Source organism: Taeniopygia guttata, chromosome 1 (assembly GCF_048771995.1).
Source record: "Taeniopygia guttata chromosome 1, bTaeGut7.mat, whole genome shotgun sequence".
Lineage (NCBI taxonomy): Eukaryota > Metazoa > Chordata > Aves > Passeriformes > Estrildidae > Taeniopygia > Taeniopygia guttata.
The window spans coordinates 2158693-2175377 of NC_133024.1; the positions used below are offsets into that span (position 1 = coordinate 2158693).

Below are 16685 nucleotides of genomic sequence, written 5' to 3' on the forward strand. Positions count from 1 at the left end.
GCAAAAAGAAAATCAGTGTTATGAGTGTCCCAGCAGCTTCCAGTTTGAGTGAATTATGTTTCTTACTGTTATGTTTCTGCAAGAACTTAGTAAAGCAGAGCCTTACAGTTAGTCAAGTAATTCTGGTAAATACGATTACTAATGGAGCCCTGTGGTTTGAAACAGTCACCAATGTATGAGTAAATAGTGACAGCTGCTTCGCATTGCATACATTTATATTTTGCACTTTTTTTTCCCCTGATATTTTTGGTTTTGTTAAATACTTAAAACTTTCATAAAATGGTTTGCTCCAGTATTTTAGCTCTTGACATGGTTTCTGTAACAGGATTTTTGGAGTGATGACTGCTCTGTAGTTGAGTTTGACCTGGCACATCATGCTGCTGTTGAATGATGCAACATGATCTGTTTCAGCTTTGAAGCTGAAGTCCTTTATCTTCAAGATTTAACCCCAGTTAATGTGAGGTGCCCCACAGCAGAAATTCCAAAGTTCCTATATGAATCTTGGAATGCACTTTCTGAAAGTTCACCTGCAGGCTTGGTCAGGGTCAGATTCTGTATTTCTGTATGTCTGGTATTTCATCCTGACTCCCTTATGGTTCTGGGTCATTTCTTGTCACTTTAAGTACCCTGGAGTGTTAAATCCAAAACTTCTGCACAGCTTCTGGGGGCAGCAGGGGGAGTAGTCTAAAACTTTTGAGATAGTGGGAAATAAGTTGTATGTTGCAATAGAGGCAGGTTAACCATTTTTATGTAGATTCACAGAATATTTTGGCATCTTCAATTCATCCTAACACAATGCATTGCCTGCTTTCTAAAAAAGTTCTTTCCTTGTCTCTAAAGAGGTTTCAGCCCTTGGTATCTGCAGCCAGAAGGAAGGCAAGCTTTCTGGCCTGTGTGTAAAACTGTTGGTGTATCACAGGGGCAAAAGGGATGCCTTGTGTCTGCTTGGGAGCCAGAGGGACAGGAGCAGGGAAATGAGAATTGTGGGGTTTTTGGGGGGTTTTTTTGGGAGTGTAGCTGGGTATTGGGGCATGCTGGCTGTCACCAGCCTGCAAAGAGGGCCCTGGAGGGCTGCTGCAGCCACCAGGGCAGCCCAGCTCCTTTTGGACAGCATGCAGTGAAGAGCCACTGGCAGGAACTCTCCTGCAGTGGTGGTCACCTGTAAGTCCATGTGGCTGTTTCATTTCTGCTATCTAAGAGGGGAAAGATCTCTATTCCTCCCAAGCATGACAAATTCCCACCTTTTGCTGGGGGTGTGCTTGCTCTCTGACCTATTGCAGAGATGTCTGCTTACTTTAGAAACACTTTTCTTCTGCTCTGAATGGCATGTGAAGCCCTCTGTGGGTCACTGTTTAATTATTGTGTCCATCTGCAAATACAGCAGTGATGAGGAAAGATGGGTTTCAGCACACCCAGTGTGCTCAGAGTCTTTGGCTCTCTTTCCATTGCAGCAGTGGCACAGAGGAATGAATAACTCAGTGTGTTTCTGTGGTGAATGCTGAATGGCTGAGTGGGAGCTGCCAGCAGCTTTATCCAGCAACAAGAGGCTGTTGGGAGGAGCAATGTTTGCATCCAGAGGAGGAGAGGCAGGTGAGTAGTTTCTAGCTGGAATGCTCAGCCTAGATTTTTAAATGTGGGAGTAGTTTTGAAGACTGGTGGCTCAGTCCAAGAGGTTGTTAGAAGTAATGAATTCAGACTGTTTTTTGAAATTATTTATTCTTAATAGTTTTACTTATGGATACTCCTGAAGGCCACATGTAAGGTTCACATGGAAGTTTTGTGTGAGTATGTATAAAAACAGCCTTCTTTTAGGTGTGGATTCTAATTCACAAAAGTAACATCCATAGCTTGCTTTTACTTGTGTTTCAACTGATTTCTAGTCTTCCTGTGAGCCGTCATCATCTTTAAGCAGCAACAATTGTTCTGAAAGGCTTTTCATCCATGTCTGAGAGAGCAGAGTGCTGAGCATGTGGGGACCTTGACTCATTTTGAGGAGACTCTCTTCATGCAATAGAGAATTCATGCTTTTCCTTTTTTTGGATGTACTGTACAGTACAAATTTTTTTTTTCGTAACCACAGAAGGAAGTTGGTGGCTCACAGACTGCAAGTTCTGTGACAGTGTGATAAACTCTACATAAAACTTGAGGGACCTTGTTATTTAAAAATAGACACTTAAAAGGGATTATTTCAATGAAAACCTTCTTTTTTTGCCTAAACTTTTCATAATGTTTGAAAGGATTTTTTAGCTGGCTTTTAAGTCACTTCTAGTTATGTTTTTGCATTTTCTTTTCCTTCTTTAGAGCTGAACTGTGTTACTCTGTCTTTAGGGAGGGAGAGCTACTACAAAACCAAAAGTTTTATTGGGGCTTAATTCCAAGTGTGGGGTAATGATCTAAATCTTCCATCTGCTAATAAAATGCTAAGCTCTGCAGTTTTCCATTATCTTCCTCAACAGCAACTTGAAAACTAAAAAAAAAAAAAAAAAACCAAGTCCAGACTTTCTTTAATTCCCTGTGGTCAGGGAACAGTGAATGACTGGGATGTGGAATTGGGGTTGGATGGGTTCTTTTTTTTATGTTTTTTTTTATTATTATTTTTTGGTTCATTGTTTTGTTGTGTTGGTTTTTTTTTGTTTGTTTGGTTTTTTTTAATATAATTTAATGGAAGAGGAAATTGCTGAGTTTTCTCTGAAAAAAGTGGCACCATTTTCTAGGCTTTTCAAACAATGGTAGTTGTAGAAGCTGTTGTGAACTGGGACTTAGGAGAACCACTTTCCCCTTGGACATATCCAGCACTCTTGGATTGTTAAGTCAGGGTGAAAGTACGACAGCATGCATTTCATCTGAAAGGATTTGAAAGATCTCTGGTGCTTTAGTGGTGAAAAAATTATTTATGATTCTTATGGCATTTGCTTGAGCTGTATTTCAAACATAATGGGTGCTTCACGGCCTTTGGCTGCTTGGTGATGCTTTAGTTGCAACTGCAAGGCTGGATGGTTTTGTGTGGTCTAATTCTGCAATGGATGCACATCACTGGTAATTTCTATTGCCCACGAGCTGTTGGTGAGTCTGGAATGCTGAATCTTGTGCAGGTTATATTTGCAGATATTCCAGGTGAATTGAAGAGCTCTACCAGTGTGAGGGCGGCCGAATTTTGCCACACAAGGCTTGAAACAGGGAGATTCTCGAGATCAGATCTGGAACAGCACGTGTCCAGGTCAGACAGCTCAGGGAGGTCCCATTTGTATCAGGAGTAGCAATTCCTGTGAGCCACTGTTATTCCCTTTGCTGCAGAAGGGATGGGCTGAGTGTTTTGTGACTCTGGAGGCAGCTGGAGCGTGTCAGCCTGTACCACCAGCTACTGCTGCAGCTGAGCAGCATCCTGTCTGTGATTTAGCCTTGGGTTGGACCTTGTGTGGCTCTAACTGTGCCTTCTAGGTGCTGTATTTTGTATTTTGATCCATGTGATCTCTTCTACTGACGACACAGGAGTGGAGGTTTAAAATTTCCTATAGTGAGTTGGGAGATAAAGCTGTTTTTTACTGCCATTTTATTTGGAGGGGAGCCTGAACCTGACTTCTCAAAATCATAGGAAAGGGAAAAAAATGCAAAGATTCCTTAAATTCTTCCCCACCAATTTTTATTCTTTTGGCAGCTGAAATTTAAGATAAAAAAAGGTCTGCATTTCTGGTTTAAAGAAAGCAAAATAGCATAATGGAGGTGGTTTTGATTTATAAATACCACTTGAACATCAAAAGATATTTGATAACATTTCAGGCTGAAAAATAGAAAATATTTTTTTTTTGCTAGCATATTGTTTGCTTAACTTCACTGTGTCATTGACATAGAGGCATACTATGTTTTGTAGGCTTTGGAGAGTGAAGGCTTTAGAGGTGAAAACAATTAAAGCTGGAGTATCTAGGATTGCAACAGCAGCACTTTGGATCTTTGACAGGGTGTATTAATGTGCATACTTAAAAGTTCACTTTTCTGCCACTGTTCTGTAAGCAAATATTTATAACTGGAGCCTTTACAGGGAGAGAGATGTTTGCTGTCAGTGGTGGTGATTACAAGGACACAGATCAGCATCTCTGCAAAGTGGCAGACCCAAATGAAAGGCAAAGAACTTACTTCGAGCATGTTCAACCAGGTATATCCCTACAGCCTGTGAAAGCAGAAAGCATCTGGAAAGTGGTGGGGTTGAGCAGAGCCCCCCATCAGAGTATTTTGAGGGAGAGGAAAAGCCAGGGAATCTCAGAAAAACGGTAAGCTGGACAGGACAAAAGCAGATCTGAACCAATGTGGTTAATCAAATGTTCTCCATCTATTCAAGATAAGATGGTAGTTTATATAAGCTTCTACATAGTTTACAGAAACAAAGGCACTCTGATTGACAAGCTAACATTGTTTACCTTTTCCTTAAGGTGGTCAAACTTTTCACACTGCAGCTCTGCTCTAATTCCTTAACATAATTTCTGACTGTGCCACAACTGAATTCTCACTGCGTCAAAGGCTTCCAGGCCCCACCAAGGCCACTCATCAGGGGCCTGGTCTGACTGGGGAGCTCAAACCTCATTCCAAATATAAATCATGACTGTCGCTATAGGACACGAGAAAGCACAACGCGAGCCACCTGCTATTTTGCAAAGTAAAAGAGGAAGTTTATTTTCTGACTCTAACTTTTATACTTTTCCAAAGGTGACAGTGGATTGCAGAGTGAATGTGCCACCTCTCCAAAGACACTGGACAAACTACCAGTACATCAAGTTTCTCCATCCTTATGAAGGAATGCAAAACAATATGTTGTTTATAGAAAACTGTGTGAGAAAGTTTTCTAACAGAATGTAAACTCAGAAGGCTTTAGAAAATCTTAAGAATCAGGGCGACACCTGCCCTACCTGTCTGTATCTCCAGGTGCTCCCCTGGGGTTGACAGTCACACCCTTTCCTTTCACCTTCCATTCAGCAAGATGTCCCTCTTGGTAAAGATGCTGTTACTGCCATGTCACCCTGTTCCTCTTTTGGCAGCCACACAGTTCAGTGTTATTTCCTTCTCTGTTCCCACAGGGACTTGGCAAAGCTGAGGCATTCTTGCCCTGGGCATACGTGGCATGTGCTCTTAGGGCAACACCTGGACTAACAGCCTCCCTTCTCCATCTAGGGGTCAGAACAGATCAACTGAAAAGCTCAGTCTTTTGGAGGGGAGGAAAAAAACATGAATGTTTTCTTCTAGGCATCGTAAGAGACTTGGTGCATGAGGTAATGTGCCAGGGAAAGGGTGTCGTGTGCTGAGCATAATCACTAGGTGACATAAATGTCTGTGTCTGTCCTGTTGGGCCATCAGATGTTCTGTGGAGTGGCTGCTTAAATCTGTTTAAATACTCAAATAGTTTCAAAGCTGAGTGTTCTCACAGTGCATTTTTACCAATTCTGAAGAAATGTAACATTAGTTGTTTAATAAGGATATTGTAATAAATACAGTGCATGACCCACTGCTGCTGAAATTGCAACAGCCAGACATTTTTCTGGTCTAAGCCTGTTCATGCTGTGTCTGGAATCAGGTGGGGAGAAGCAGTCTGTGGTAGTTGACAGGTGCTGTAAACCTAAACCAGCAGCTTTGCTTGGCCACCAAATACAGAAATTAAGCTAACACAATAGTTTTGGGTCATCCTCCAGCATGTGTTTGAACACCCAGCTTTGAAATTATTTGAGTATTTAACTAGGTTCTTAAGGACCTCGTTCTTTGAATAGAAATATCAGGGCCCATGAAGAGGGGGCATGTGAGGATACAGTGCCCCAAAAGTGATGGTGTAGAGGCTGTTAAGATGCTGGATACTATCTGTGAGTCACAATACCTTTCTGCTCCTTGCAGAGCATGTTGAGCTATCATGACTTGCAGAGAAATAGTTCAGGTAGGGGATTGATCTAGTTCAGTCTTCCCAAGTCTGAAGTAAGTTCACCTCTTTGACTGACTTTTTAAAGGCTCCGCTTTTAAATTGCACACACATGATTTTCCCATCTATAAAATAGAATATATAAGAATGGATAAATTTTTTTGTGCCTGTCAGCAGGGAATAGGCAGCTTACTAAGCTTTCTTGAGCGTAATTTTAAATGGAGAAAATGCTGCTATATAAACTGAGATTATCTCATCACAATATTTTTATGATAGTTAATTAAAATGTGAGAAAATCCTTTAGAGCAGATTTGCAGTTTTGTGACTTTTATGAGACTTAACATGAGAGATCTATTTTTATAGTTATGCCTTCTTATTAGTTTTGGGATTAGGATATGTTTAAATGCATGGCTATCAAATCCTGTGATGATTACTTGTTTATTTTGCAGTGTAGACTAATTCAGTTATGGTCCCATTCATGTGTTGTTTGTGTCCCACTTTTCAATGAGATACTGTAGTGCTTTATTGTTATTGCTATTTAAAATAAACTCCCAGTGTAGTTTTAATTTCCGCTTGTATTTTTTTAAATATTAAGTTTCGGTGAAGCATATTTTATTAGATTGTTGTGAATAATGATCATTTAGGTTGTTCCAGCTCCTGGACATTCATTTTCATTATGCTGGAAGATTGTAAAATGTGGGTGAAGGAAGGATCGCTGTGACTTAAAAAGTTGTCTAGATATAAATAAAATCCTGTAAAATCTTGGCTCTCACTGTGATAGGAAGCAAGACCTATAGAAAATTTACTGAGATGAAGTGGGAGTTATTGAAGACAAGCATGTGCTCTGTTCCCCTTGCAGTGGACAGGCACATTAGTGGAAGATGCATCTCCAGGCTGGTGCTTTCTACTTGAACTTGTGCTGTCTAAAGAAAGAATGGACTTAAACAATTTATTTTTTTTTTGTATTTCTTTAACCATGCCTACGATAGCATGACACTGTGACTCTTAATCACAGGCTCATCTGTCATCTCTCATCTCATCTCTCATATCTAGGAGTTCTGCACAGAATTTCTCAGTCTAGGACCAATTCAGGCAGCAGTGAATGTGATGAGGATTCCGAGTCCTTTGCCTTGGTCTCTTTGTGTGAGTAGGTGATGATGCAGAGGAGTAAAGAAGGCTGCTCTTTTCTCCCTCTGGGTCATTAAACACAATCTTATGAGGTTTTGGAACAATCTAGAGAGGAAACACATCAGGTAAGTATTAGGTAGAATTCTCAGGGCTAACTGTTCAACAGACTTTGCTCAAAGAATATAATGCATTTTTCCCCAAGGCTTCTACAGCAGCCCAGGAGTGAGCAGAGATGTGCTTACACGAGCAGACTGCGCTGGCAAAAGCAGAGGGAGAATTGTTATGCTGCCAGGACTGCACATGCTGATGAGAGCTCTGTTTGTATTAGCAAGCTATTCTGATACAGCTAATTAATCAGAATTTGTCTACCAAACTATGCCTTGGAGATACAGAAACACAGGATTATGAGATTTGCCAGATTTCTGTGATGGATCTTCTTGGGAGACTTGTGGAACAATGATTAATGATTGCTTCTGACTCCTAGAGTTCCTCCCAGAAAAGTAGTAACTTGAGATAACCTTGCATCTCATTTTGTCTCAGGCCATTTACCCAGTAATAACACTAAATACACTGAAGTAGTGCACATCATTTTTTTATGGCAATTTGAGTTCAGTCTTTATTCACAGAGGGGAAAGTAGGCAGTGAGACAAACTGTTGAATAAAATACCAGTGTTTCACATACAGGCTTTGGTACCAGTGCAATTGGTTGCATACTGAAAGGGAGAATCAATTACATAGCTGCTGCTTATCAGAAGTTAGCAAATAGTGAATGCAGTTTTGTTTTTATAATCAATTACCTAGCCCTGAAACTTGTTAGCAAAGGATAGGAGCTGTAATAATTTTCATTGAATTCCTACACATTATCTCAATGTATTCCTACATGTTGCATTTTAGGGAGATGAGGGAGAAATATTTTTTTCCTGAAGTCTTTTAAACTGGCTTCTAATAGATGAGGGTCAAGCCCTTTAATTTCTAAGCTCAATCTACATTCATCCCACAACAAAGATGATGGTGTATACTTTCTCCTTAGTCAAACACCTTTTATTTCACTTGTAAGCATAGGTTGCTTTACTTTCAGCTCTATGAGTTTAAAAGAATGCTTGCATCCCTGCGTGGTTAATTCAGCCACATCATTGTTCAGAATTTACCAATAAATGGGGGAGTAACAAAGGATAACTTTTTTTTTTTTTGTGATTTTATTTTCCTCCAATGTTCTCAACAAGTGTCTGAAATTCTTTGTGTGCAGAAGTTATTTGTGCTGGTGACAGGCTGTGAGTGCATTATGCCATAAAATTGTCAGTCTTTCAGACCTGCTAGCCCAGTGTTTGCTGTTCATATGCAACCTTTGATGTTCTTATTTTTGAGGTACCTCCTTTATTTTTGTTCAAATGTTCTATAATTGGTGTTTGATTATTGACTCGTCTATGATGGTTTTTCTGGAGGCTCTTGCTGGCTTCGATTCTGGTTTCTTGCTGGATGGCATCATATCCTGCCAGAGTTGCATACCTCTGCATAGCTTGCTTTACTGAAATATTTTTTAAAAAATCTTTTGTCCATTATAATCCTTGGGTGTTTCTTTTCTTTTTGCCTAAAGTTAATAGTATCTGAAACTGCAGCTATCAAAAATGGGTGGATCAAGTTGCTTTCCCAGCCAGATTATGCCCAGTATGATATTTGATTTATTTGTATTTCTTGGTTATTTTGCAAGATAAAATGAATTTTGGTGAAACTGGGTGTCTTGTACCTTTTCTTTGTTTATTTCTCCATGAGCATGGTAAGATCTACTGAAATTTCTAAGCTTTACCAGTTGAGTTTTTGCTCATTTTTAATTTAAGAAAAAAACATTCTTGGTCTGTGTTAATTTTATAGTTATTTAACACAACCATTTGTTATTTCTTGTTCAAGGCTAGCTTTTGTAGACCAGTTAATTTTTTAATAATAATGTATCACAGGCATCCTCTTTTTTCAAAGAGCATTTAATTGGCATTAGTCAGGATCTCATTAACTGCATTTTCTGTTTCAGTGTTACATTTTTGTTAATTGAGTTGGGTTCCTGACTGCCCCTCTGCTTTTAAAAGTGGTGGAGAATGTTTGAACCTCTGGCAATGTGCAGTCATTTTAAGTTTGCAGAATTTTCTTCTTGTCTTCTTCCCAGGACCTCACTGAGAAACTCAACTGCCAGCTGCAAGTTGCAGCAGCAGTGAAAATGAAAGCATTTCTTAGGTACACTTGATATCTTTATTTAACTCAGAATTCTTTATTTAACTGGAAGCAATACTAAGAATAGCAACTTCCTCTAGCCTGACTGGCACGATTCTCCTTCAGGCCTTGATATCTGTGTTTAGTGGGGCTATTTTTCTGTTCTCCAATATCATGCATCTTCTCAAGTTGCCCCAAATTCTGCACAAATGAGGGAATCCAGATCACACAGATGGTTTAACCAACTCTTCCATGAGTGAGGGGTTGATTGCAGGGCAGGTGTCTTCTGGCAGTGATTTTCTGGGGTGTGCCAGGATGCTGGAATGAGCACAGAGCCCTTGTGTGGAAGGATGGAGCTGTGGTGATGTGCTGGGAGCTGATTTATGGTGGTGCTGCTCAGCTGCATTGTCAACAAGGCAATTTTCCTTCTGGTTTTGTTGCTGCTTTGTGGAAATCAGCCCAGAGCTGAGCTGTTCAAAAGGGGTTGGAGAAATGCAAGACTCTCACAATGTCCTGTGTGGACAGGAGAGGGATTTCAGAGTGAGCTCTGCCCTTTGCAGAGATGAGAGGTGAGTGAAGCTGTGGTTTGCTGCCATCACCAGCTCGTCCTGGCCAGGTGGGGTTGTCCCAAAAGCTGCTGCAGGGTGCCTGGGGGAGCAGGGCCTGCCTGCCTTCCTTCTGGCAGGAATGGCAGTGGGACTCATTCCTGCCATCATCTAAAATGGCAGAATGAAAGAATTGAAGAGCCTGGGAAGGACTCTGTTACTCTGCATGAAAGGAGAAATCGGATGGATATGGAAAAGCCAAGTGAAAGGTAAAGGAAAAGACAAGCAGAAGGAATGAGGGCTGGTGCAGAATCATTTTTGTAAATTAAAAAGCCCCATCAACCACAAAAACAAAAGGAAAAAACCCAACCCTTTTACTGACATGAAATAATAAAGCCCAGGCATCATTTCTTTGCTTTTTATTTTATATTTTGCAGAGCTTATAAAAATGATATAACTGTACTTCATTTATGTCTATCAATAATTGAGTCTGTAATTAAGGCTTTTATTACCAATAAACCCTTGTGATTCTGTGTGTAGTGAATATTATTAAAGCCCATTTTCCATTATAAATTACTCCTGTTGATCATTTATTAAATTGGTATTTTTAATTTTAAAATAAGAACAAAGCATTTAGTTGGCAATTTTCTTTTTTTTTTTCCTTGAGAACACAGAGTAGAAGAGAGAAGTACAACAGAGATGATGATCCAAACACTGCCATCTCAATTTTTTTTGTCTCAATAAGAAAGCATAGAATTATTTTATTTTTCCACCTTTAATATGGGCCCTGGGCAGGGCTGACCGAATGTGTTTTAAATTCTCTATTGCTACATTCCAGTTCTTTGTTTTGCTTTATTCCTCAAATGCTGTGTGAGTTCAAATGCCAGGAAAATAAACTGTAGCAGAGGTTTGCATAAACTGGTGCCTGCAGATTAACATGTACTTCTGCAGATGCCTTTTTTCTTTGTGCTTTGTGTCCATTTACTGCACTGTAGAAACAGCCTGCAGAAGGAATTGCTACTGGTGTGAGTGGATCACTATATTTTCATATAATGTGACTGATTTCCTTAAAATAAGGAAATAAAGATCCTGCTTACTTGTTTGATGTTACAGCCTGCATTTTAGTATTGGGAATGCAACTTAGATAATGTTTTGAATTGAAACTTGGAGGGCATACTGTACAGCAATGGTTTTTGCAGCAGCATGGGCTGTTTCTCAACATCCTGAACATTTTTCTTCCTGCCAAGTGACTTGTTTCTGAACCTGGAGCTGCTGCTTTGAAAACTCTTGTCTTTAAAAGCAGATCTCTACTACAGACGTTTTGCTTTTTTCCACAGTTTGAGGAAACTGGTGCCTGACTGATTTTTTCATTTTCCTCTCCTTTCCTCCTTTTCTCCCAGTCCCTGACAGTCTTGGCTGTTTTATTCCCACTTCAGTCCAGCTCTCCTATTCCCCTGCCTCATCAGCCAAGGCAATGAAGAGGCACACCAGACTACTCTCAGGGTGCAGTTTCCAGCTAATTGTGTGCTCTTGAATTGTCCTCTTCAGAGAATTACTTCCAGGATGGACTGTATGTCCCTTTGTAGCTGGTTTCAAAAACACCTTTGGGTGTTGGAGCACTAAGGCAGCTGTCCAGAACCTTCTCTGGCTTTAATTCATTTACATGCTTTGAAAGTGGAGCATCCTGAATCGCCTTCATCCTGATTCACACCTCATCACTTGGAAGGTGACTTCAGCAGCTCTTCCAATCAAGTTGTCTGTATGAGTAAAACAGAATTTTTTTTTCCTCAGATTTTTATTTGACTAATGCTGAAGTCTCTCATGTCCCTTGGGCAGTTGCTGTAAAATGTCAGGAAGTGAAGAAAAACAGTGATTTCAGCATCTAATGTACTATTCTTCCAAAACTCCTTTGATGCTAAATTGCAGGGCTTGTTTAGTGTAGCAGTGGTGTCCTTAGTGGAAGCTGGGTGATGTGTAGCTTCTGTCAACTGAAATCAAATCACCTATCCTGCTGAGGTTTTGTTTGCTTTGTCTTAATTTCTTTTGCTCATCTTAGAAAGCATTTAAATTTTTTCAGCACTGTGAATTTTCAAGGTGGAGTAACTCATACATAGGGGTTGGTTGTTTCTCCATTGTGAATAGCCAGATTTCTTTGTTTTTACTATTATTAAATGTGCTAAATAAACAGGGAAGACAGTGATTATTCCTAATGCTGACAAACTAATTCCATGCTGTAACAAGGTGGCAGCTCTGCTGTTGAGATCTTTATTTCTTTACTAAAACATTAAACTTGTGAAATTCTGTACTGGTATATTTTAAACACAAAATTACCTTCAACTGTACATTTTTACTCTCTTCTAGTCTGGCATGTAATCTCCTCTCTAGGATTTTTAGTGCTTAGAGCAGAAAGGAGAATAGCCTGCCTGCTCTAACACATGCAAGAGCATGTCTTGGTGGCTGTGAAAGCTTGGTGTGTTTGTGTAAGATTGATTGCTGTACTTCACTCTTGAGTTCCTGTTTTAGTTTTGCCCTTCAGAAGTTTTACTAGGATAGTTTGTAAGTGCCAATATTGTGCCTTAAGTAGGTGTGTTAGATAGTCTCAGGTGCCATGTTCTTTATTGATGTTTGCAAGTTGCACTAAATATTGCTGGGGAAAAAATATAAAACTAAGCACAAGAGACCTTTATGAATCATTGTATGCTTTCAGAAGTGTTATGCTTAGCTTAATGCACACTTTAATTCTCCAGAAAGCACCCCAGCGAAAGACACAGTGCAACAAACTAAATCTCCTTCTCCTCTCCTCTTCAAATCTCATCTGTCACAGCACTGCAATTGTTTCTGCTGCTTTTTAATGCCAAAAGATCATGGAGCTATGGGAAGGAAGTGCCTGGTCTTGAGCTTTGGGCGTCTGCCACAAGAACTGGGAGATGTGGGGTGCACTTCAGAGTGGTTGGAGCCCTTGAGCCTGGTGTTCACCCTCCAGGGTGGGTCAGTCTGTGGAACTGCTCAGTCCTGTGCATGGAACAAGCCTCCCAAAGTCTTTTTTGACTTGGCTGTTTGCAGGAGTAATTATTCAAAGAGCCTCAACCCTTAATTAGTTGAGATTTGAAAGGTTTATAGACGCTAAAGGCGTGACGTGCTTTTAAGTTGAGTAAAAGGTGTCAGGGTTCAGATGAACAATCTTTTCTGTGCTTTAATCTACTTGTGGTCGTGCCAGGAGTACCAGTCTGAGATCTTATCTCTGGGTTGATGTCTGCGGTTACAGTTCTTTCACTCAGAGGAAAAGTCTTTGCAAAAAGTGATAAAAATTGTCGTATCTGTCTCTTAAAGTTGAAAAAAAAAAATCCCAGAGCTCCTATTAGTCTGTTTTATTTGTCTTGTTTTAATTTGTCATATACATGAAGTTTAATCTGCATATACCTCACCAGGTCGTTGTTCTGTCTAGATTAAATTGTAAATATAAGTACAGAAAAGCATCTATATTAAGAATTCAGTGACTGACTTGTTATAATTGAATTTGTATCTCAGACTGGGCATTTGTGCTTTAGCTAGTTTAATTTGCATTTGAATAAGTAAGTAGAAACTTTGAATTGGATGCTCAATTACAAAATGGTATGCAGGTACAGTCTTCCCTGCTGTAGCCTCCAGACACAATTAAAAGTCCAAGCTCTGGGTTTCTTATTAAAAATTAAGGTTTGAATTAAAAAAATATTGTTGGGGTTTGTTAGTTCATTTCTGCACCAAAATCAAATCTAGAATTGCCAGACTTTAATTAGGAGATGTCCAGTACTCTTTGCACTGAACAGTAACAGCTTTAATATGCTGGTGGTCTTTTAAATCCCACCTGATAAGAGATGTGATTTAAACAGAGTTGATACACTGACAAGCCCAAATCTGCAGAATCAAATTAGTTTAAATTTACTCCAGCTGAGCAAAAGAAATATTCCTGTATATATTTAGAACATGTAGGAGAAGATCTGTAATTTAGGAGTTCGTTTAGTACCACTTTTATGGGGAGGAACCTTAGAGCTGGGCAGCACCAGCATTAGTGCTAAGAAATTGCAGGTGGGGGATGCTGGCAAATAAGTACTTGCTATTAAACCAACTTATTAAATGCTGAAAAGGCTGTGGTGTGTCACTCCTAAAACATCACTTCAGAAACATTTTTGAAATAAATGAAGGGTGAAGGATAGGAGTGGGGCAGGAGGAGGCAGAGTGTGAAGTGTGACCAAGGATGCATCTGCACGTTCCCAGGCTGGTGGTGCATCCCTGGTGCAGAATGGAGAAGTGTGAGGGTACCAGGCACATCTGCTGCTCCTGGAACCATCCAAGGCTTCTGCCTCAAGTGCTGGGATTACAGCATGTTGTTATGGCCCAGTAACCTCAGCAGGCACAAATCAGTATTTTAAGCAAGAAAATGCTTAAAATGCTTAAAAACACAAGGAGAGCGGAGAGGATGGAGAGGATAAGAGGAAATCTTTGGGAGATCTGTATTAAATGTATAAGGGGTTAGGCAGCTAGAAGCTCATTATAGGGGAATTCGTTTGAAAATTCAGCAGACTGGAAAATTGAGGTAGGCTCAGAGGAGTCTTGCATTTCCAGTTCAGGTGTTAACAGCTAATTTCAGGCTAAAGGGCATGGCACATTTAAGTGAAGAAAGTGGTTGATGCCCACACTGGAATTTCCTTTGGGAAGATTTATAGTGATGTTACTAAGACAGAGATGTGCATTTAAGACTGGAAGGGGCATCTTGGATCACTGAGTCTGTGCCCGCATAGTTGCAGATGTAAATTCCACTTATGAATTGCCTGACTCCCTTTAAAAGCTGTTTTCTATCATTGCTTCTTCCACTCAGAAGGGAAGAAAGCCTCACCTTGTCAGAGTGCAATAATAATGTATGTGACAGTATTTGAACTGTAGCTTAAACACTTCTATGTCTAGAATGTTTAGATAATAGTCTCTCTTAGTCTTCACTCATGTGACAGACTCCTTCTTCTTGCAAGTAAACAATCTTTTGACTTGTTCAAGTTAAATCAAGTCTTGAAAATACTTTTAACAGCAATGAGCTGTTGAGGTGAGGCTTCACTCTGGTTGTTGTACAGTGACAAAAATACTTTGTCCTCAGGTATAATTTAGGTTTTTGTTTCTGTTGAGCTGTCAGACCATAGTTGCTGTGTCATTATCTGTCATACCTGGGCTGGTGTACTTGAGCAGCAATCGTGAGATGTTCAGGAGAGCTTGGATTTTTATATCTTTTGTCCCATTTCTATTATTCTAATCCTAAGGCAATCCCAGATCTTCCCATGTGGTGTTCTCCTTTGTTCTGATGACAGCATTGTAGCATCTCTCCTCTCTGCTCAGCCTGCCAGTGTTCATCCTTGTCAAAATTTGCTTTGCAAATGAGCACAGTGACAGAGGGAGCAGAGCTGTTGACTTGGTTATGAGCTGGAATGTGTCGTTGTCTTGACTAAAACTGTGATAATTGACACAGTGTTTTCTCCACCTCTTAATTTTAGAAGGTTAGTTTATTCATCTGGTATCAGATTCTAAGTACAGATGTGGTGGGGTTTTTGGAACAAAATATTATATTAGTGGAGAGAATTACTGAACTGTCAAAATGTAGTGAATCAAGCAAGATGGATGTGGATAGAAAGCGATGCAGATTTGTTAAGGCTTATGAAAGTGTTGGACTTTCATTCTAAAGACTTAGTCATATCTGTTTATACATGACTCTTCTTATAGCTGTGCAGAACTGAACTAGTTCAGATGATGCTGTCTATACTCTATTCATCATCAGAATTTTTTTTTCCTATTAGTTTGCATGCATACAAGAACATATCCATCATCTACACTTGGCTGAGAGGAGCAATCCAAACAAGGATGGATCTTAGCATCAATACCTGACAAGTTAGGACACAGTTTATCTCACTGTCCTTCATGTTGCAGTGTCCAATGTGACTTAGACCCCTCATTGCTTTGTGGTTTTTTCCCTGTTACCTCCTTTTCATTGAAAATAGAAGAATTCCCATAGATGGAGGTACAAAGTTCAGGGATGTTTTTTGAGACAGAACATAACAGAACTTTGAAGGTAAATGTGTAACCACTTTTTATTGCATTTCAAAAGTAGGCCGCAATTTTATTGCTCTGACTATATTATTAAAAGTAGTTTTTTATGTTTTAAATTATCAGTTGCATTAAGAGATTAAATTAACTGTTTTATGGAGTGTAAACTCAGTAGAAAAAGTAATGTAGTGGGAGACAAAAGAGGTAGATGAGAAAGAAAGGTATGTGAGAATAGTGAAAAATACCACATGAAAAGTCAGTATGATGTGGTTTCCTATGTTCTCTTATCAGTGTGAGATCTCTTGATTTCAAGCACAGATCACAGCATTTTTGTAGGACAGGTAGACAGGATCTAAGTAATCTGGAAAGTTTGATTCCTTGCAAACTTCTGAATGGAGTGAAGAAACCAAAACTGGTATTTCCAGTGTGTCAGTAGCTGTTCTGGGAGCAGACACTGGCTTCTTTTCTCACATATGCAACTTTCCCCACCACACACTTTAAAAAAAAAAAAATTGTTGCTTTGCTGGTGAGTAACTAGACCCTAAGGGAGCAGAGCAGTGAAGTGCTAATGAGAGAGAGGGTGGCTGCATGACTGACAGGAAGGAGGCTGGACTGGTACCTGAGAGGCTGCATACTCTCTTTTTTGTTGTTGTTGGGTTTTTCTCCCCACAAATCTAAGCATACAAGCATTGCAGTATCTGCTTGTGTTTTAAGGAGGGGAAATAGTTGAGAATATTTCTGTGAAAGACAGAAAAAGACACTGGAAGAATATAGATTCCTAACAAGCATCTTCTGAGTAGAATGATCCTGAAAGGTTTTGCTCTGATATTCTGTATTTTCACTAGTTACTCTGTCCT

At 39.7% G+C, this 16685-nt stretch overlaps 1 protein-coding gene across 3 annotated transcripts in view; it reads left to right on the top strand.

Annotated features, from left to right (window-relative positions):
- ALCAM (activated leukocyte cell adhesion molecule) overlaps positions 1–16685 on the top strand; it is a 113051-nt gene that overhangs the window by 8199 nt on the left and 88167 nt on the right. Inside the window, exon 1 of one of the 3 annotated variants that reach the window (XM_072935019.1) lies at positions 1374–1590. The exons of the other annotated variants lie outside the window; for them this stretch is intronic. Coding sequence (XP_072791120.1) covers positions 1503–1590 — 88 coding nt within the window. The 5' untranslated portion in view covers positions 1374–1502. Of the gene's footprint in view, positions 1–1373; positions 1591–16685 lie in introns of those variants that run through there. 3 annotated transcript variants of the gene reach the window in all.